The 23,003-nt window shown below is 44.8% G+C and overlaps 1 protein-coding gene across 1 annotated transcript in view; it reads right to left on the reverse strand.

Moving 5' to 3' along the window:
* Window positions 1–1,855: 1,855 nt before the first annotated feature.
* LOC115102673 (adenylate cyclase type 6-like) overlaps window positions 1,856–23,003 on the reverse strand; it is an 87,385-nt gene continuing 66,237 nt past the window's right edge. Inside the window, exons 20-23 of the mRNA XM_029622855.2 lie at window positions 21,636–21,899; window positions 13,671–13,875; window positions 12,617–12,741; window positions 1,856–4,716 (exon numbers count right to left, since the gene is read on the reverse strand). Of these exons, the coding sequence (XP_029478715.1) occupies window positions 4,579–4,716; window positions 12,617–12,741; window positions 13,671–13,875; window positions 21,636–21,899 (732 nt within the window). The 3' untranslated portion in view covers window positions 1,856–4,578. The remainder of the gene's footprint in view (window positions 4,717–12,616; window positions 12,742–13,670; window positions 13,876–21,635; window positions 21,900–23,003) is intronic.

Consider the following 23,003-nt stretch of genomic DNA (forward strand, 5'->3'; position numbering starts at 1 on the left):
AAACACACTCCCGGTGGTAGTATGCACCCTTTCCGTTTGTTAACCAAATCATTGAAGTAGTAGAAATTGACTACTTCAAAATGGAGATAATCTCAATGGCGCTGCCCATGCCCTCAAAGATGCAATAATGGGAAAGATAGAAAGATGTGTCGTCTAACTAAGTCTATGGTTGAGAAATAAAGAACATACATTATATATACAAAGGTATGTGGACACCACTTAAAATGATTGGATTTGGCTACTTCAGCCACACCCATTGCTGGCAAGTGTGTAAAATCGAGCACACAGCCATGCAATTCTCCATAGACAAACATTGGCAGTAGAATGGCCTTACTGAAGAGCACAGTGACTTTCAACATACAGCACCATCATAGGATGCCACCTTTCCAACAAGTCAGTTCATCAAATTTCTGCCCTGCTAGAGCTGCCCCGGATAACTGTAAGTGCTGTTATTGTGAAGTGTAAATGTCTAGGAGCAAAAACGCTCAGCTGCAAAGTGGTAAACCACACAAGCTCACAGAACAGGACCGCCGAGTGCTGAAGCGTTTAAAAATAGTCTGTCCTCAGTTGCAACGCTCACTACCGAGTCGCAAACTGCCTCTGGAAGCAACGTCAGCACAAGAACTGTTCGTCAGGAGCTTCATGAAATGGGTTTCCATGGCCGAGCAGCTGCACACAAGCCTAAGATCACAATGCGCAATGCCAAGCGTCGGCTGGAGTGGTGTAAAGCTCACCGCCATTGGACTCTAGAGCAGTGGAAACGCGTTCTCTGGAATGACGAATCACGCTTCACCATCTGGCAGTCCGACAGACTAATCGGAGTTTGGCGGATGCCAGGGGAACGCTTTGTGCCTTAAATGCATATTGCCAATTGTAAAGTTTGGTGGAGGAGGAATAAACGGTCTGAGGCTGTTCTTCATGATTCAGGTTAGGCCCCTTAGTTCCAGGGAAGGGAAATCTTAACGCTACGAATGTTCCAACATCTAGTGGAAAGCCTTCCCAGAAGAGTGGAGGCTGTTGTCGCAGCAAAGGGGGACCAACTCCATATTAATGCCCATGATTTTGGAATGAGATGTCCGACAAGCACATACTTTTGACCATGTCGTGTACCTAGGTCTACACTATACCTTTAGGCCTACTCACATCTAGTCTCCAGGGTTGGGGTCAATTCCATTTAAATTCCAGTGAATTTAGAGAGTAAACCTTAATTATAATTCCACATTTTCCTCCTTGAAAAGCATTGAAGATAATTGGAATTGGATTTTCAGTATACTTCCTGAATTGACTGGAATTGAAATGGAATTGACTTCCAACCCTACTGACCCTTATCCACCATCCTGACCACTGTGCGCTCATTTAGTTTCACTTAAGGGACTTTTTTTTGTTGAACCAAATCGGTATTTTGGATGTATATCAAATGTTAAAGGGAAATAAAAGGGAAATGGGGATTCCTAGTCAGTTGTACAACTGAATGCATTCAACTGAAATGTGTTTTCCGCATTTAACCCAACCCCTCTGAATCAGAGAGGTGCGGGGGGGCTGCCATAATCAACATCGAAGTGTCGACTAGCCCACCAGCGATAGACTTCCCCATTTACATCCAAAACACAGATTGGTAAAAAAAAGAAAAGGAAAGTGAACTTGTCATTTAATCCATATAGCGAAACAGAATGTTAGCTCATGGGATCAGGATTGTGGAACGAGGCTAACTCCCATCCTAAAACCAATCTATTTACATAGAAATTCCTATACATCTATAGTCTTGTTACTGCAGTTATTATTACTGTATAGTTACATAGGTATAGGGGCGATTTAAGGCATGGTACCCATTATTATGAACATGACATTACCAATAGCGTATCCAACGTATTCTTTTAATAAAATGTGCATTGCAATGAAACAGCAGAAAAAAAACACAGGCCTAGATTGCACATTGATTAGGGGAAGACACTGAATAGTAACATTATAATAAATAAATGATCATCAATAACACAAAACAGTAATGTATTGATTTCGTTTTAAGGGGAAATCAAACCATTTAATTTCTTAAATTCTGCTATATTGTTATTTTTGGAATGGAAAAACAAACAAACAGTATTTTGTTGGCCTTTCAACTCAAATACAGTAAGAAACTAATGGGAAAAGGATGAAAAAAATGGGTAACAAAACAACTTCAATCAGAGATCCATTCCTTCCTACACACAGGTTGCTCAGGATCAGCAGGCTCTCTCGTGTTCATTAGGCTCCTGTTCACAGTAGGAATCCGTTTTGCCCACGAAAAACCTAAACAAGCCATTTCTTATTTGACAAGTTCAGGTACTGTAGTACCTCCCTGTTTCACTTATTTTCTTCCGTTCCTAATGAACATGACATAGGTCGATGGAAGAAGATAGATAGCCAGAGACCACAAGTCACCACGGTAGGGCCTACATACTGTAACCTACTCCCTGGTTCAGTACAGTGAGCCTCAGTATTAGGGGGATAAGTGGGATCAAGGGACATAAACCTTCATTTCTATTCAACAGCAATAGTACTTCACATTATACAGAAGTAGCTCTTTCCACGTCCCTGTCCTGATCTGGGAGCCTGTATTGGCACCATTAAAACTAGTTTTCTGGTCATTTCTTTCAAATACAAGCCAGATGATGTTTGTACCACAAAAATAATAATAAGTAGTAGTTTCACCATAGACATACAGTAATATTTTGTACATTCATAAGATGAGTTTCAACTACTCCTTTGGGGGGTAAAGAGCATCTATGTGCCAAATACCAATACTATCGGATGGTGTCAAATACTATGGAGTACAGATACTGCCATTATATGTACCTCTTATTTCAAGTTAACAGCTAGTGTTCAACCAGATAACTTTTGTGTATTCTCCTGTGCATGTTGTACTGTAGGCTATAGGCCCACCGTGTGTGGATAACCATCTCCTTTAAACACAATCCAAAATCAATTTGTGGGTTTTTAGACATTATTGGTTGGAATGGAATTGTGATCATATTCACAGTAAAATAAAAGGCATGAAGTAAAGGTGATTTAAATAAAATCAACAAACATAAAATCAGGAATGAACACACAACTCCAAAAGTATAATATATAAAAACTACACGCGTAAGCCTTTGCAGCATCAATTTGGCACGTGTGCGTCTAAAATGGCACCCTATTCCCTATGTAGTGCACTACTTTTGACCAGGGCCCGACAAAAGTAGTGCACTACATAGGGACTAGGGTGCCATTTGGGAAGCAAACCCACTTGTCATACAGAATCTTTAAAAACCTCACAGTGAAAAATTATGCCCCTTTAAAGATAAAGAACAGCATACACACGCACACACTTATTTCATATAAAACATCTCACAGCAATGAAAACACTCACTCCGGTACCATGGTAGCGATGCAGTTGTTTGTTTGTCCGTCACTAAAGTTTCTGTTTTGGCTTGTACCAAAAAAAAAATACATCTAGAGAGGGAATGTCATTGATGTTACATAGGAAAGAGAAACCACACCCTTATGTGGACTAGAATTATCCTGCACACAATAGAGGCCCTGAAAGGAACACAGAAATCCAGTCCAAGGCTGCTCTGCGTGTGTGTGGTCTGTCTTCGTTCACAGTGCACAATCAAATACAAGATTTCTCAGCTCTCTTTACGTATTAGCAAGCATATCAAAGTCAAAAACAATAATGTATTCGCCACTATCAAAGACAATGACGTTGTTTTCCGTGGCCCTTGTTGTCAAAAGTGACTAAGAAAGAAAAAGCTGAAAAAACAACAGGTTTGCGGTTGTTCGATCCGCAGTCATTTCAGTTGTTCCTTCTGCAGTCATTTCAAACAGAAATAGGTTGATGTGTGTAGAGTCAGTCCCTCATAATAAAACATTTGTTCTTTGGTCATTGTCATCCTTCTCATCCTTGAATATTTCATATAATACATATGTAGCTTTTGTTACAAGGTCATCATGACAACAAAAAAATTCATCCATTTCAGTGAAAAATAAATAATAGCTCCGGATGTGAAGTATTTGTTGTGTAGCTCACAACAAAACAAATATAGCCTTTTGTTCAGTAATTTCCTTCTAAGGCAATAGGTCTTCACTATAATTCGCTCATTATATCTTTCAAGTAGCTTCGTGTCAAAAGCCTTGAAGTGAGAACAAAATACCTGGTTTGCGTCACATTTGGCACCGTATTCCCTATACAGTGCACTAATTTTAACCAGGGCCCTTAAGGCCTATACAGGGAGCCATTTGAGACCCAAACCTAAAGTAGTGTGTATAAGAATACATGATTGCACACACACACACACACACACACACACACACAAAACACATTTCCTTCAGGGCTTTGAACTGTTCCCTTTTTTTCTCATCTCTCTCTCTCCCTCCTCTCGCTCTCTTTTCTTACACACTCACTCCCCCCTATCCCGCTCTCTCCCCCTCTCCATCTCTCTCCTCTTCATGTATTAGCAGCCAGCGTTTTCTTACACACTCACTCCCCCCTATCCCGCTCTCTCCCCCTCTCCATCTCTCTCCTCTTCATGTATTAGCAGCCAGCGGTAGTCCCGTGGCCATCCGTTAACTCCCCTTGGTACCATTGGGACCGCTGGTCAGGAAGTAGGTGGTCATCTCTCCTTTACCCTTCACCTTGACCAGGCCTCTGTGGTCCAGCTGGTAGCCTTTGTTTACCAGGACATGGTACAGGTCTGTGGTCACCTGGGAAAAGACAACACAAGGACACGTAAGTGTGTGTGTGCACGTGTCATTCGACACAGAGACACTCCACCTCCTCAGCCACAGCTACACAGCAACTATCCTATTGTTTTCTGTTCTATCTAGGATGATCAAGGCACTACACTGTGGAAGGAAAAGTATATGATGACCATTGTAGCGATAGTTGAAGTGGAGAACTTGGTATCTGGTTACAATTCTTGTTCCTTGTAATAAATCATAGTTGCAAAATACTGCGCAGCAGTAGGGTTTTATATACAGCAGGTGGCAGCACCGATCATAGAGGACGGAGGGGACACAATCTATATTGCTATATTGAGTTCATAATTTACTATATATACAAAACTATGTGGACACCCATTCAAATGAGTGGATTCATCTATTTCAGCCACACCCATTGCTGACAGGTGTATAAAATCGAGTACACAGCCATGCAGTCTCCATAGACAAACACTGGCAGTACAATGGCCTTACTGAAGATCTCAGTGACTTTCAACGTAGCACCATCATAGGATGCCACCTATCCAACAAGTCAGTTAGTTTATGTTTTTCCTCATAATCCTGCACTATCGGACCACCATTTTATTACGTTTGCAATTGCAACAAATAATCTGCTCAGGCCCCAACCAAGGAACATCAAAAGTCGTGCTATAAATTCACAGACAACACAAAGATTCCTTGATGCCCTTCCAGACTCCCTCTGCCTACCCAAGGACGCCAGAGGACAAAAATCAGTTAACCACCTAACTGAGGATCTCAATTTAACCTTGCGCAATACCCTAGATGCAGTTGCACCCCTAAAAACTAAAAACATTTCTCATAAGAAACTAGCTCCCTGGTACACAGAAAATATCCGAGCTCTGAAGCAAGCTTCCAGAAAATTGGAACGGAAATGGCGCCACACCAAACTGGAAGTCTTCCGACTAGCTTGGAAAGACAGTACCGTGCAGTACCGAAGAGCCCTTACTGCTGCTCGATCATCCTATTTTTCTAACTTAATTAAGGAAAATAAGAACAATCCGAAATTTATTTTTGATACTGTCGCAAAGCTAACTAAAAAGCAGCATTCCCCAAGAGAGGATGACTTTCACTTTAGCAGTGATAAATTCATGAACTTCTTTGAGGAAAAGATTATGATTATTAGAAAGCAAATTACGGACTCCTCTTTAAACCTGCGTATTCCTCCAAACCTCAGTTGTCCTGAGTCTGCACAACTCTGCCAGGACCTAGGATCAAGAGAGATGCTCAAGTGTTTTAGTACTATATCTCTTGACACAATGATGAAAATAATAATGGCCTCTAAACCTTCAAGCTGCATACTGGACCCTATTCCAACTAAACTACTGATAGAGCTGCTTCCTGTGCTTGGCCCTCCTATGTTGAACATAATAAACGGCTCTCTATCCACTGGATGTGTACCAAACTCACTAAAAGTGGCAGTAATAAAGCCTCTCTTGAAAAAGCCAAACCTTGACCCAGAAAATATAAAAAACTATCGGCCTGTATCGAATCTTCCATTCCTCTCAAAAATTTTAGAGAAGGCTGTTGCGCAGCAACTCACTGCCTTCCTGAAGACAAACAATGTATACGAAATGCTTCAGTCTGGTTTTAGACCCCATCATAGCACTGAGACGGCACTTGTGAAGGTGGTAAATGACATTTTAATGGCATTGGACCGAGGCTCTGCATCTGTCCTCGTGCTCCTAGACCTTAGTGCTGCTTTTGATACCATCGATCACCACATTCTTTTGGAGAGATTGGAAACCCAAATTGGTCTACACGGACATGTTCTGGCCTGGTTTAGATCTTATCTGTCGGAAAGATATCAGTTTGTCTCTGTGAATGGTTTGTCCTCTGACAAATCAACTGTAAATTTCGGTGTTCCTCAAGGTTCCGTTTTAGGACCACTTTTGTTTTCACTATATATTTTACCTCTTGGGGATGTTATTCGAAAACATAAATGTTAACTTTCACTGCTATGTGGATGACACACAGCTGTACATTTCAATGAAACATGGTGAAGCCCCAAAATTGCCCTCGCTAGAAGCATGTGTTTCAGACATAAGGAAGTGGATGGCTGCAAACTTTCTACTATTAAACTCGGACAAAACAGAGATGCTTGTTCTAGGTCCCAAGAAACAAAGAGATCTTCTGTTGAATCTGACAATTAATCTTAATGGTTGTACAGTCGTCTCAAATAAAACTGTGAAGGACCTCGGCGTTACTCTGGACCCTGATCTCTCTTTTGAAGAACATATCAAGACCATTTCGAGGACAGCTTTTTTCCATCTACGTAACATTGCAAAAATCTGAAACTTTCTGTCCAAAAATGATGCAGAAAAATGAATCCATGCTTTTGTCACTTCTAGGTTAGACTACTGCAATGCTCTACTTTCCGGCTACCCGGATAAAGCACTAAATAAACTTCAGTTAGTGCTAAATACGGCTGCTAGAATCCTGACTAGAACCAAAAAATTTGATCATATTACTCCAGTGCTAGCCTCTCTACACTGGCTTCCTGTCAAAGCAAGGGCTGATTTCAAGGTTTTACTGCTAACCTACAAAGCATTACATGGGCTTGCTCCTACCTATCTCTCTGATTTGGTCCTGCCGTACATACCTACACGTACGCTACGGTCCCAAGACGCAGGCCTCCTAATTGTCCCTAGAATTTCTATGCAAACAGCTGGAGGCAGGGCTTTCTCCTATAGAGCTCCATTTTTATGGAACGGTCTGCCTACCCATGTCAGAGACGCAAACTCGGTCTCAACCTTTAAGTCTTTACTGAAGACTCATCTCTTCAGTGGGTCATATGATTGAGTGTAGTCTGGCCCAGGAGTGGGAAGGTGAACGGAAAGGCTCTGGAGCAACGAACCGCCCTTGCTGTCTCTGCCTGGCCGGTTCCCCTCTTTCCACTGGGACTCTCTGCCTCTAACCCTATTACAGGGGCTGAGTCACTGGCTTACTGGGGCTCTCTCATGCCGTCCCTGGAGGGGGTGCGTCACCTGAGTGGGTTGATTCACTGTTGTGGTCATCCTGTCTGGGTTGGCGCCCCCCCCTTGGGTTGTGCCGTGGCGGAGATCTTTGTGGGCTATACTCAGCCTTGTCTCAGGATGGTAAGTTGGTGGTTGAAGATATCCCTCTAGTGGTGTGGGGGCTGTGCTTTGGCAAAGTGGGTGGGGTTATATCCTTCCTGTTTGGCCCTGTCCGGGGGTGTCCTCGGATGGGGCCACAGTGTCTCCTGACCCCTCCTGTCTCAGCCTCCAGTATTTATGCTGCAGTAGTTTATGTGTCGGGGGGCTAGGGTCAGTTTGTTATATCTGGAGTACTTCTCCCATCCTATTCGGTGTCCTGTGTGAATCTAAGTGTGCGTTCTCTAATTCTCTCCTTCTCTCTTTCTTTCTCTCTCTCGGAGGACCTGAGCCCTAGGACCATGCCCCAGGACTACCTGACATGATGACTCCTTGCTGTCCTCAGTCCACCTGGTCATGCTGCTGCTCCAGTTTCAACTGACCTGAGCCCTAGGACCATGCCCCAGGACTACCTGACATGATGACTCCTTGCTGTCCTCAGTCCACCTGGTCATGCTGCTGCTCCAGTTTCAACTGACCTGAGCCCTAGGACCATGCCCCAGGACTACCTGACATGATGACTCCTTGCTGTCCCCAGTCCACCTGGCCATGCTGCTGCTCCAGTTTCAACTGTTCTGCCTTACTATTATTCGACCATGCTGGTCATTTATGAACATTTAAACTTCTTGGCCATGTTCTGTTATAATCTCCACCCGGCACAGCCAGAAGAGGACTGGCCACCCCACATATGCTCTCTCTAATTCTCTCTTTCTTTCTCTCTCTCGGAGGACCTGAGCCCTAGGACCGTGCCCCAGGACTACCTGACATGATGACTCCTTGCTGTCCCCAGTCCACCTGACTGTGCTGCTGCTCCAGTTTCAACTGTTCTGCCTTATTATTATTCGACCATGCTGGTCATTTATGAACATTTGAACATCTTGGCCATGTTCTGTTATAATCTCCACCCGGCACAGTCAGAAGAGGACTGGCCAACCCACATAGCCTGGTTCCTCTCTAGGTTTTGGCCTTTCTAGGGAGTTTTTCCTAGCCACCGTGCTTCTACACCTGCATTGCTTGCTGTTTGGGGTTTTAGGCTGGGTTTCTGTACAGCACTTTGAGATATCAGCTGATGTACGAAGGGCTATATAAATACATTTTATTTTATTTTATTTTATTTGAGTTAGTCCAATCTATGCCCTGCTAGAGCTGCCCTGGTCAACTGTAAGTGCTGTTACTGGGAAGTGGAAACGTCTAGGAGCAACAACTGCTCAGCCGCAAAGTGGTAGGCCCCAAGCTCACAGAACGGGACCATCAAGTGCTGAAGCGCGTAAAAAATGTTTTGCCTGACCTCGGTTGCAACACTCACTACCAAGTTCCAAACCGCCTCTGGAAGCAACACCAGCACAAGAACTGTTTGTCGGGAGCTTCATGAAATGGGTTTCCATGGCTGAGCAGCTGCACACAAGCCTAAGATCACCATGCGCAAGGCCAAGCTTCGGCTGGAGTGGTGTAAAGCTAACCGCCATTGGACTCTGGAGCAGTGGAAACATGTTCTCTGGAGTGATAAATCACGCTTCACCATCTGGCAGTCCCGATGGACGAATCTGGGTTTGGCGGATGACAGGAGAATGCTACCTGTCGAATGCATAGTGCCAACTGTAAAGTCTGGTGGATAACGGTCTGGGGCTGTTTTTTCTGGTTCGGGCTAGGCCCCTTAGTTCCAGTGAAGGGAAATCTTAACGCTCTAGCATACAGCAGAAATAGTTTGTCGAGATCAGTGTGGAAGACCTTGATTGGCCCGCACAGAGCCCTGACCTCAACCACATCGAACACCTTTGTGATGAATTGGAATGCCGACTGAGAGCCAGGCCTAATCGCCCAACATCGGTGCCCGACCTCACTAATGCTCTTGTGGCTGAATGGAAGCAGGTTCCCCAATGTTCCAACATCTAGAGCACATATGTCAGAGTCAAGGCCCGCGGGCCACATCCGGCCCGCAAGAAGGTTTTTTACGGCCCCTGGGATGATCTTGATTTATTATTAGAACCGGCCCGCAGCAAGCCGGCAGCCCGCAGATCTTTTACACGCACCAATACTACATTTCCCACAATGCAAAGGTGACGCACCGAGCAGTAGGCTGCTTCATTTCAATATTTATTGGCACATCAGTCGTCAGCATCACAGTAAAATTAACTTTCAGATACCCATCAAAAATGGCAAAACGGAAGGTGGATACTGAGAACCGGGGGTTTCAAACAAGGTGGGAGTCGGAGTATATGTTCACGAAGGTAGCTGGAAAACCTGTGTGTCTTCTGTGTGGAGAAAGTGTGGCGGTACTGAAAGAGTATAATCTGAGACGACATTATGAAACGAAACACGCGGACAAAAACAAGAATATGGACATGGAACAAAGGCTACAAAAGGCAGAGGAATTAAAACGAGGCCTCAAATCTCGACAGGCTCTGTTCAAAAAAGCCAAATCACAAGGCCAGGCTGCTGTCAAGGCCAGTTTTATTTTGGCAGAAGAGATCGCTAAATCAGCCCGGCCATTTACGGAGGGGGATTTCATCAAAAACTGCATGATTAAAGTTTGTGACGAAGTTTGCCCAGAAAAAGGCAACTCTTTTTAAATGTGAGTCTGAGCAGAAACACCATTGCCGAGAGAGTAGACCAGTTGTCCATCAATCTAAAAGAGCAGCTTGTGAAAAAGGGAAAAGATTTTATTGCATATTCCTTGGCTGTGGATGAGAGCACCGACATTTCTGACATTGCCCAGTTGTCAATTTTCATCCGCGGAGTGGACTCCAACCTAAGCGTGACAGAGGAGTTTTTGGCTTTACGTCCTATGCATGGCACAACTACGGGGCATGATTTGTATGAAGAGGTGTCAAGATGTGTAAATGAGATGGAGCTGCCTTGGGAAAAACTTGTGGGTTTGACAACCGACGGAGCACCTGCGATGTGTGGACACAGGAGCGGACTGGTGGCGAAGATACGGGAAAAGATGCAAGAGGAAAACGCGACAGGTGAGCTGACAGCTTATCATTGTATCATACACCAGGAAGCGTTGTGCGGTAAAGCCTTGAAAATGGAGCATGTAATGAGCATCATCACGCGCACAGTTAACTTTATCAGAGCCAAAGGTTTGAATCACCGCCAGTTCAAGGCATTTCTGACGGAGTTAGAAACGGAGCATGGTGATTTGCCTTATCACACAGAGGTGCGATGGCTAAGCCAGGAAAGGTGCTTCAAAGATGTTTCGAGCTTCGTGAGGAGATTTGTCTGTTCTTGGACAGCAAAGGGAAAGACACAACACAACTCCGAGACGAAATGTTTCTGTGTGAAATGGCTTTTCTGTGTGACATTACGAGTCATCTGAATGCAATAAACTTGCAGCTGCAGGGTCGGGATCGTGTCATCTCTGATATGTACAGTACAGTGAAGGCATTTAAAACCAAACTGACTCTGTGGGAGACGCAGATGCGGAAAGAAAATTTGAGCCACTTTCCCAGCTGCCAGACCATGAAAGAGAAGCTCTCTACCAGTGCGTTCCCGAGCACACAGTTGGCTGATAAAATAGGTATGCTTGCCGCTGACTTTCGGCGCCGATTTGCTGACTTTGAAGCACAAAAAGCAGGTTGGAACTGCTCGGTAACCCATTTGCTGTTGACGTGGAAAGCTCACCACCAAACCTCCAAATGGAGTTGATTGACCTCCAATGCAATGATGCACTGAGGGCAAAATATGCGGCAGTGGGTGCTGCGGAGTTCGCCCGTTTCCTCCCCGGCACAATGCCCCAGCTGCGCATCCAGGCTGCTCAAACGTTGTCTATGTTTGGCAGCACATACCTGTGTGAACAACTGTTTTCTTTGATGAACCTGAACAAAACATCACACAGAAGTCGACTTACTGCTGAACACCTCCACTCAATTCTGAGGATTTCTTCAGCTCAGAGCCTTACCCCGAACATTGATGAACTTGTGGAAAAGATGGGACACCACCAAGTATCACCCTCAACCTCAAACAAGTGAACATTACTGTGCAATCACATATTTAGAGTTTTTACTCAGTTCAAGTTTAAAAGTTAAAATTTAATATTTGTTTTCACTGCATGTTACTTCTCCTTAAACAAAGTGTTGTTTTTGATTAATAGATTTTTGCACTTTATTTTTTTGTATTTCAATCCAATTATATTTTAAAAATATTTCAGTTGAGTGGATGATAGAAAATTGCTATTATTGTTTTTTCTTTGAAGTAAATTTAGCCCACTTTTGCTAAAATAGAAAATATAGTCTACTGATGGTGCCTTGAATACCGGTTTCTTTCATTTAATGTTCATGTTATGGGGATATTTATATAAAGGAAATTTGTCTTTTGTGTCTGTTGAAAATTAAAGATTACTGACAGAGCCATAAGAAAATATTGCTTTATTTATCTGATCATATTGTAATATATTTGTTAGGTTTTCAGTAGGTTCAATTAGGTTCACTAGACTATATGCGTCATTTAAAAAATTTTCAATGAACATTCGAACAGTCCGGCCCTCGTCTTGTAGCTGATTTTTTTATTTGGCCCTCCGTCCATTTGACTTTGACACCCCTGATCTAGAGGAAAGCCTTCCCAGAAGAGTGGAGGCTATTATAGCAGCAAAAGGGGTCCATCATCCAATGAATTACATTGACAGATCAATATAGCATTTAAATACGTTTTAAATGGGTGAACATTGTATGACTCTCAATGACATGTCTAACATACAGTGGATACCAAAGATATGTACAGTAATTCTTAAAAGCAGGCAAAGTAGGTGTATCTACCTGTATGCAGTCTGGGACTCCTGTGCTGTCCATACGACTGGCCACGTTGACAGTGTTCCCCCAGATGTCATACTGGGGCTTCTTGGCCCCAATCACCCCTGCCACCACTGGACCCATGTTGAGACCTGCATGAGGAAACAAGACACAGTCAACATTGCACCACTTCACCCATCGAGAAGTAAACCTGTACATTTTGTCCTAGATGCCTGCAACATGTGCCGGCTTTTGTTCCAGTACAACATATCTGATTCAAATAGTCAACTAATGATAGACTACTGCAGCCCTAACCAGAATTGAATCTTACTCTGTGTGTTGTCTTTACAAAGGGACACTTTACCACACATGTAATACCACTTCATCTGGAAGTTATTGAAGGAGTGTTTGTAGGTGTACTTCATCTGTTCCCCGAGTCTCATGGCTAGTCCTACTCCTAATACTACTACTACCATCCCACCCCACCCCCATCTCTACTATAGGTCCAGGGACTCACCTATCTTCATCTGGAAGTTATTGAAGGAGTGTTCGTTGATGTACTTCATCTGTTCCCTGAGTCTGATGGCTAGTCCTACTCCTAATACTACTACTACCTTCCCACTCCACCCCCATCTCTACTATAAGTCCAGGGACTCACCTATCTTCACCTGGAAGTTATTGAATGAGTGTTTGTAGGTGTACGTCATCTGTTCCCTGAGTCTCATGGCTAGTCCTACTCCTAATACTACTACTACCTTCCCACCACACCCCCATCTCTACTATAGGTCCAGGGACTCACCTATCTTCACCTGGAAGTTATTGAATGAGTGTTTGTAGGTGTACGTCATCTGTTCCCTGAGTCTCATGGCTAGTCCTACTCCTAATACTACTACTACCTTCCCACTCCACCCCCATCTCTACTATAGGTCCAGGGACTCAACTATCTTCATCTGGAAGTTATTGAAGGAGTGTTTGTAGGTGTACTTCATCTGTTCCCCGAGTCTCATGGCTAGTCCTACTCCTAATACTACTACTACCATCCCACCCCACCCCCATCGCTACTATAGGTCCAGGGACTCACCTATCTTCATCTGGAAGTTATTGAAGGAGTGTTCGTTGATGTACTTCATCTGTTCCCTGAGTCTCATAGCATAGTCTGCCAGAGCCAGGATGTGTGATCGTCCCTCGCGGTCGTAGGTAGAGTCGTTGAGGCCAGAGGCAGCCATGTAGGTACTACCGATGGTCTTTATCTTTTCCAGTTGACGGAAGTTGTCCTCACTGATGATCTGGGCGGTCGGGGGGAAAGGGAGAGAGTTACAAGCAGTGCCAAAATGCACACAATAACAAATCATACTATAATAGCTGGGTCGTTCCACAAATAGGGTACATTTTGCACCCCTGATATTTTAGGTAGAAATTTTGCACCAATATTGAACTTTAAAAGCCTGTTATATTAAATGAATTCCTGACTAAAATAGATCACATGAAACATTCAATAAATTGAGATTTTTTATATGAATAAAGCAGCATTTTGTCCCTCGTCATGTTTTTCCGACTTCTAAGAAGATTTGAATCCACTTAACTCCAAAAATTGAAACAAATCCTTTAAAAAAATTATCTAAAACACTGAACATATAATATTCAAATCATAGTGTAGGTGAGCTGGTTCTACTCTTTTTGGCAATTTTCTGGTATTTTGAGGTGGAAAACTGAGCACATTGGGCATAACATGTCAAACCATAGATAGATAGCCTTAGGGCTGACCCCAATTAGTTGACTGGTCGATTGTTTGCTTGTTAGGCTGTTGGTCAACCAACATTGTTTTAGGTCGAGCAGTAACAAATATATATACAGTACCAGTCAAAAGTTTGGACACACCTACTCATTCAAGGGTTTTTCTTAATTTTTACTATTTTTTACACTGTAGATTCCAAGAACACAGGATGAGATGTTACTATCCTTTGTGCAAGCACTTCCAAGAGTTAATGAACAGTGAGCGTGGTGAAATTTGGGGAGCGCATCGTCAGTAGTGTACCTTTGGTTCCATGGGTGTTTCGGCCTTTCACACTATACACCCTCCCCAAAGGCGGCCAGCGACAGGGTGATGAATCCTACGCTTGCGTCCCATTCCCAATTAGTCATAGGAGTTGCCTTGTTGTTGATAGCCAACATCCCATGGGACTATGCATGGCAGGGGCGTCCTCCTCCCTGAGTCAAGCATTGTTGACCGCATACCTCCTGGCCCTCTCACTTCGGGGCCCTGCTGGGGTTTTTCCTCTTCATCCAGAGCCACTGACTGCTGCCTTCTGCCGCCTCCGATACAGCTTTGATTGCCGAACGCTGGCTCTGGCCCTTAATTCCCAGGTCTCTAAGCAGTCTGGTTGTAGATGTTGCCACAAAACCTCTGCAGCCCACCTCCACTGGTCGGACTTCTGTGTTTCAGCCACGATGCCGTGCTTCGGCAGCTAGATCAGCATAGCGCAGATGTTTTCGCTCATAAGCCTCATCTACTGAGTCCTCCCAGGGTACTGTGAGCTCAATGATGAAGACCTTATTGAGCGAACGGGACCAGAGCACCATGTCAGGTCTTAGGGTGGTGGTTGCGATCTCCGGAGGAAACAAGTTGCTGGCCAATGTCAGCTAGCATTTTCCAGTTGCGGGCCAAGCACAGCTGGTCTCGCTCTAATAGTTTAGAGCCGCTCTTCGGTGGTTTAGCCCCTTCGCGGACAAAGTTTGTCCGTAAGGAGTGTGATGCTGCTGTGGGTGGTAGGGAGTTGGTGGCAGCTCGCTTGTCCTCCAGGGCAGGCGCAAGGTTTTTAAGGACTTGGTTGTGACACCAAGTGTAGCGTCCTTGGGTGAGGCTTGTTTTACACCCTGTGAGAATGTGCCTGAGGTTGGCTGGCATGGAACAGAGGGCACAGTCCGGATCTTCACCATACCATTGGTGAAGATTAACTGGTGTTGGAAGGACGTCATATGTTGCTCTGATGGAAAAGCTCAACCACCTCGCTTCCATGGCCCACAGATCCTTCCAGCTGATCTTCCTCTTCTCCACACTGTCTCATCGAGTCCACTGTCCCTGTTTGGCAAGAGAGACTGCCTTGGCCCACCTTGCAGCCTCCTCCTGATGGCGTACTTCCTGCACTACCATCTTCCGCCGCTCTGGTGCAGTGGCCTTACTCCAAGCAGCACGGCTAGTTAGCCCAAGGCCTCCTCTCCCTTGCTGAACATGACCCACAATGTCAGCATGTCTGAGGGCTGCTGTTGCCTCCTGGACTGCTTTTCCTGGCCTCCATTTGCGCCCAGTTGCCAAGGTCGGCGCGTTGTTGCTCACCACTGGGTCTCGAGATTCATTCAGTGTCATCTGGAGCCTGGTTTTTGCACACTTGAATTCCTCTGTTAGACTGGTGAGGGGCAGCTTGAGGACACCATCTCCATAGAGGCCTATGGTGGTAAGGCATCGTGGAACTCCGAGCCACTTCTTTAAGTAGCCTGTGACTCCTCTTTCCATCTTCTCCACTGTTGAGATTGGAACCTCATACAGTGCTAAGGGCCACAACACCCGGGGTAGGAGACCAAACTGCAGACACCAGGCCTTTAACTTTCCAGGTAGCTGGGTGTTGTCGATGGACTGTAGGCTACTACTGATGTCTTTGTGCAGCTGTTGCACCTGGTCTTTGTCCTTCAGGCTTGCATCATACCACCTTCCAAGAAATGGTACATCCCGCCATTATACCTACATTCAGGCACTGCCATGAGGTGGTGAAGCAGAACTGCAGATCCTGGAAGTACGACTTCACCAGGTTTGTGATGGTGTCCAGTATGTGGAAAAATCTGAAGGCAGACCCCAGGAGTTCATGGGGCACAGAGCCAAATGCATTGGCGAGGTCGAGGAAGACTACATGGAGGTCCCTTTTCTCCACCTTGGCCATTTGGATCTGGTGCCAGATCATGCTGGAATGTTCCAAGCAGCCAGAGAACCCTGATATTCCTGCCTTCTGTACAGATGTATCGACGTACGCATTCCTTTGCAGGTACTCGGCCATCCTCTGGGCAATGACCCTAAAGAAGATTTTACCCTCGACATTCAGTAAGGAGATTGGGCGGAATTGGCTGATGTTCACTGCATCCTTCTCCTTAGGGATCAGGACCCCGCCTGCCCTACGCCACACTTTGGGTATTATCTTCTTCTGCCAAGCTGTTCTCATAAGCCTCCAGAGGAACCTCAGGATGTCTGGTGCGTTCTTATACACTTTGTACGGGACTCCATTTGGCCCCGGGGCTGATGCTGTTCTTGCCCGTCGAACTGTGTTTTCCACCTCTTTCCATGTCGGAGGGCTGGTCTCACTATGATGTTCCGGGGGTTCAATGGGTGGGATATCTGATGGGATGGCCAGATGTTCATGTCGCTTTGAGTCAAAGTTTGTTGTTCTCAGGTGCTCCTCTAGGTCTTTCTTTGTTGTTTTTAGAGCTCCACTTTTTTCCTTTGTGAAGAGACTTTTAAGGAACTTGAAGGTCTCTTTATAGAATCGAGTTCTAGTTTGTTCTTTCTTCCTTCTGCGTTTCCGTAGGTTCTCTGCTCTATGGAGGGATGCCAACCGGGTTTTGATGTCAGCCTGAAGTGCCTCTATGCCCTCCTTTTCCACTTCAGAGGCCTTCTTCCACTGTTTCTTAAGCTGCCGCCTTTCTTGAACGAGGCGCTTGATTTCTTGTTGCCTCCTGGAAACTGGTGGGGTTGGAACCTTTCTCCCGCCTTTTGCCTCTTCCACTCCAAATCTTTCTGTCCCGTACTCATAGATGATGTCCCCCATCCTCTCCAACTTCTTCTCCACTGTGCCTCGAAGTTTCTCGAGGGTCAAGGTAAGGTCAGTATTCACTGTTTCCCACAACTTCTTTTCACTGGCGCCAGGCCACTTCACATACGTTCTGTGCCCTGGTAGTCTCCTCTCGATTGCAGGTCTGGGAGGCTGGGTGAGTTCCACTCCTGTTGTTGGTTCCACCTCAGTTGCTACTTCGGTGCTTGAGTTTACGTCCTCCATGACAGTGGTACTGATTCACTGCAAACTATGGTTTGCGTCCAGTTGCTGTGCTTCATTCGACTGATTTGATCGCTTTCGCAGAAAGTAATCAATGCGAGTTCTCTGTCCCTCTTTACCCAAACACCCCTTCTTCCCCTGGTGGATCCTCAACCCATGGTGTGATGTAACTTTCCTCCAACCACAGACACATACCTGCATCTGTTTGTGGCCCACTGTTGCAGCAGAACTTGTGACAGTTGCTGTGGTGTTCTCTTGTGCTGTGCTCTCATTACTCGTAGTCGTTTCCAGTCCAGTCGTTACCATGTTGTCAGCCGATGAGTCATCTTCCGCCCCCGCTCTCGCAGACTCTAGGGGTATTCTCGTATGTTGACTTTCTGTAGCTAAAGCGGGTGTTTCCAACATACTGCGAAGCATGGGAAACTACAGAAATGGAATAATAGTGAAGACATCAAAACTATGAAATAACACATGAAATCATATAGTATTTTATATTTGAGATTCTTCAAAGTAGCCACTCTTTGCCTTGATGACAGCTTTGCACACTCTTGGCATCCTCGCAACCAGCTTCACCTGGAATGCTTTTCCAACCGTCTTGAAGGAGTTCCCACATATGCTGAGCACTTGTTGGCTGCTTTTACTTCACGCAATTGGGTTGAGGTCGGGTGATTGTGGAGGCCAGGTCATCTGATGCAGCACTCCCTCACTCTCCTTCTTGGTCAAATAGCCCTTACACAGCCTGGAGGTGTGTTGGTTCATTGTCCTGTTGAAAAACAAATGATAGTCCCACTAAGCGCAAACCAGATGGGATGGCGTATCGCTGCAGAATGCTGTGGTAGCCATGCTGGTTAAGTGCGCCTTGAATTCTAAATAAATCACCCACAGCGTCACCAGCAAAGCACCCCCACACGATCACACCTCCTCCTCTATGCTTCACGGTGGGAACTACACATGCGGAGATCATCATCATTTTTGGTTGGAACCAAAAATCTCAAATTTGGACTCTTCAGGCCGGCCACAGGACAGATTTTCACCAGTCTAATATCCATTGCTCGTGTTTCTTGGCCCAAGCAAGTCTCTTCTTATTATTGGTGACCTTTAGTTGTGGTTTCTTTGCAGAAATTTGACTATGAAGGCCTGATTCAAATCAAATCAAATTTTATTTGTCACATACACATGGTTAGCAGATGTTAATGCGAGTGTAGCGAAATGCTTGTGCTTCTAGTTCCGACAATGCAGTAATAACCAACAAGTAATCTAACTAACAATTCCAAAACTACTGTCTTATACACAGTGTAACGGGATAAAGAATATGTACATAAAGATATATGAATGAGTGATGGTACAGAGCAGGATAGGCAAGATACAGTAGATGGTATCGAGTACAGTATATACATATGAGATGTGATACATGTATTACATAAGGATGCAGTCGATGATATAGAGTACAGTATATACGTATGCATATGAGATGAATAATGTAGGGTATGTAACATTATATTAGGTAGCATTGTTTAAAGTGGCTAGTGATATATTTTACATCATTTCCCATCAATTCCCATTATTAAAGTGGCTGGAGTTGAGTCAGTGTCAGTGTGTTGGCAGCAGCCACTCAATGTTAGTGGTGGCTGTTTAACAGTCTGATGGCCTTGAGATAGAAGCTGTTTTTCAGTCTCTCGGTCCCAGCTTTGATGCACCTGTACTGACCTCGCCTTCTGGATGATAGCGGGGTGAACAGGCAGTGGCTCGGGTGGTTGTTGTCCTTGATGATCTTTATGGCCTTCCTGTAACATCGGGTGGTGTAGGTGTCCTGGAGGGCAGGTAGTTTGCCCCCGGTGATGCGTTGTGCAGACCTCACTACCCTCTGGAGAGCCTTACGGTTGTGGGCGGAGCAGTTGCCGTACCAGGCGGTGATACAGCCCGCCAGGATGCTCTCGATTGTGCATCAGTCTCCTCTGAACAGTTGATGTTGAGATGTGTCTGTTACTTGAACTCTGTGAGGCATTTATTTGGGCTGCAATCTGAGGTGCAGTTAACTCTAATGAACTTATCTTCTACAGCAGAGGTAACTCTGGGTCTTTCTTTCCTGTGGCGTTCCTCATGAGAGCTAGTTTCATCATAGCGCATGATGGATTTTGCGACTGTTAAAAAAAACGTTAAATGTTCCGGACCTTCATGTCTTAAAGTAATGATGGACTCCTCGTCTTTTACCAAATAGGGCTATCTTCTGTATACCACCCCTACCTTGTCACAACACAACTGATTGGCTCAAACGCATTAACACCTGTCAATTGAAATGCATTCCAGGTGATTACCTCATGAAGCTGGTTGAGATAATGCCAAGAGTGTGCAAGCTGTCATCAAGGCAAAGGGTGGCTACTTTGAAGAATCTCAAAAGAATCTAAAAAAATACCATATGTGTTATTTCATAGTTTTGATGTCTTCATTATTATTCTACAATGCAGAAAATAGTAAAAATAAAGAAAAACCCTGGATTGAGTATGTGTCCAAACTTTGACTGGTAATGTATGTATATTTGTGCCCGTCGCAGTGATTTAATCCATTGCAGAGGCCAAGACTAAAAGCACATTTTAGCTTAATCTGAAAATGTGGTCGGAGCCTCCGGAGCCTCCAGAATGCAGAGGCCAAATCGAGCTCTGCACCGCCTCCCAAATGATGTTACAATGCCGAGGGTTTTGTATAACTCAGCATTGACATGATTGGTTGACGGTAGGTGGGGGCGGTACATCCTGTAGAAAACACAAACTCACTTCCTTTACAACTCCTCCGCACTGTTCCACGAAGCGAAAGAAGTAGGTATGCCCTGACTTCTGCTGAGGCCGTATCACCGTAAATTCTGCATGGCCAATGCAGACATTGGATCGCCCAGATGCACTTCTCTCTCCAGAATGCACTCTTTCCCGCAAATTTGTGCTCATTCTTTTTTTAATAACTTCATTAAACTGTTTAAACAAAAATGTGCATATGAAAACCATAACTGGCACATAGATCGGTAGAAATGGCAAGATAAATTGGAATTTCACATGAGAAAAGGTTGCAGACTCCTCGTGTAGCCTATTAACGGCAACTTTAGGAGAGTGATGGCAGAATCTGCTAAAGCCAGCAGGAGCAGGATAGTTGGGTCAAGTTACATTTTGTTCAACAGACAGCTAGATAAGGCTAGATTTAAAAAAATGTATTTTACATTTTTGGTGAAGTTGCATACAATTGCCCCTTCCTGTTTGCACACAGCAAGTTTCCATTCCCCCAGTGATAGGGATTTATGGCTGATTTAAGATGAAAACCTCAACCCTGTTACTGTCACGCCCTGACCTTAGAGATCCTTATTATTCTATATGTTTGGTTAGGTCAGGGTGTGACTCGGGTGGGAAAATCTATGTTTTCTATTTCTTTGTGTTTTTGGCTGAGTATGGTTCCCAATCAGAGGCAGCTGTCTATCTGTTCCCAATCAGAGGCAGCTGTCTCTGATTGGGGATCATATATAGGTTGTCATTTGTGTTTTGTGGGATCTTGTTTTCTGTATAGTTTGTTTTGCCTTACAGAACTGTGCACTTTCGTTTTTGCCATTGTTATTTTGCTTTTGGTGTCATCAATAAAAAGAACGATGTACGCCTAACACGCTGGACCTTGGTCCGGTCATTCCACAAACGAGAGCCTTAACAGTTACGGTAAACCCTGTCAACACTTACTATCGTCTTTTTATGTCTAAATATGTTTTTTTTTTTTATGACAAAATGTTCAAAATTAGGTGCAAGTTATTACCCAAAATGCACTCTATTCATAGAACGACTCAGCTATATCAATCGCTCTTCTTTATTTCTCTTGGTGACATTGTGGATTTTATTCCAGACCACCCCTTTCTCCCCTCCCACCTCCTCCTATCTCTCACCTCGTAAACGTCTACGATGATCTCGTTCGGTAATCTCAAAGACCTCTCCTCCCTCCCCAACCTTTCCATTCCTTTATTTATACAGATTATTCTCTCTCACCTCGTCAAAGTCGGCGATGATCTCGTTAAGTAGCCTGAGACACTCCACTCCCTCGTTGTTGGCCTCCAGCTCCACGTAGAACTCAGAGAAGTTGGAGATGGAGGCGAACATGACGGCCACACACTCACAGGACTGGTAGTAGAGCTCGTCGTTACGCCGCTCCCGCGCCAGGAAGTGTGCAGCCACGTCTTTAGGCAGGATGTTGTGGAGGAGGCGGCGGTTGTAGGCCTGAAGCTCCTCCATCTCCTCTTTCTCCTCTGTAGCCTGGAAGGGACAGACACCGGGGAATGGGGAAATGGTTTGTTAAAAGGGATGAGAAAGTGACTAAATGATTAATAGGGCAACCTCATTGCTGTCTATAGGTATTGTGAGGAACAAAATGCTGATTGGCGTTTAGTATTCCACTGAACGTAGACCAGAGTCAAGATTAAAAGTCACTCTGCTGCAACCACTATCTACAGAGAAAGGCTGAGGTCTGCTGAGTGATGTCACCAGATACAACAACCGAGGCATGTGGACTCTACCTGCTGGACGTGTGTGTGGGGGGGTGCCAGGTCCTACCTAGCTTCCAGAGGAAGTCGAGGCGTGTGTGTGTGTGCGTGTGTGTGAGGGATGTGGGAGAAAGAAATTCTGCCGTTTTTCCAACTGTTAACGACGATGATGCAATGGTGGAGAGTCGACTCTCCAAAATAATTGATTCTTTGCACAGACCCCATGTCAAGATTCAGAATTTTTGAAACAGAGGGGACTGATTAGTTGCCGTACTGCAGAGAACACAAACACTTGTGTCTTTCATAGCAAGCTAGCAAGGGACGGAGAGAGAGGGGAGGGGCACAGTATAGAGAGGTCAGCCACCAGGAAGACAGAGTCAGAACCGTGCACTAGGCCTATCTATCAGCAATCAAAAGGTGTATCTCGCAATGGAATGCTGTATCTTGCAATTTCTTTGCTTGCAATGTCTCGCAACTTCAGTAAAGCAGGGCCTATTATCAATGAATAAGTTAGGATATTTTACACGCAACAGACCGAAGACTGCACACACACTCACACCATTAGCATTAGTGGGAACCAAGACTGTTCTCAGGGCAGGTCTGCCGGTTTCGACGAGCAGAAGTGCCTTTTCGTAGAATGTTAGGAGAATTTATAAAGCAGGTTAGGGAAACGAAGCATGTTAGCGTGGCATGTTAGGAGAAATAACATGCCAGGTTAGGAAAGGGTTAGCTAAAATTGCCCCAGACGAAGCGACACCCAGGCCATCCCTGAGAACTGTCTTGGTTTCCACTAATGCAATGCTGCCAGCACGAGGGAGAGAGGAGGGGGCAGGCAGAAAGAACCATGGTGTGCATAGGTCTTGGTAATCTGTATCTC

This window comes from Oncorhynchus nerka, linkage group LG20 (genome assembly GCF_034236695.1).
Source record: "Oncorhynchus nerka isolate Pitt River linkage group LG20, Oner_Uvic_2.0, whole genome shotgun sequence".
NCBI lineage: Eukaryota > Metazoa > Chordata > Actinopteri > Salmoniformes > Salmonidae > Oncorhynchus > Oncorhynchus nerka.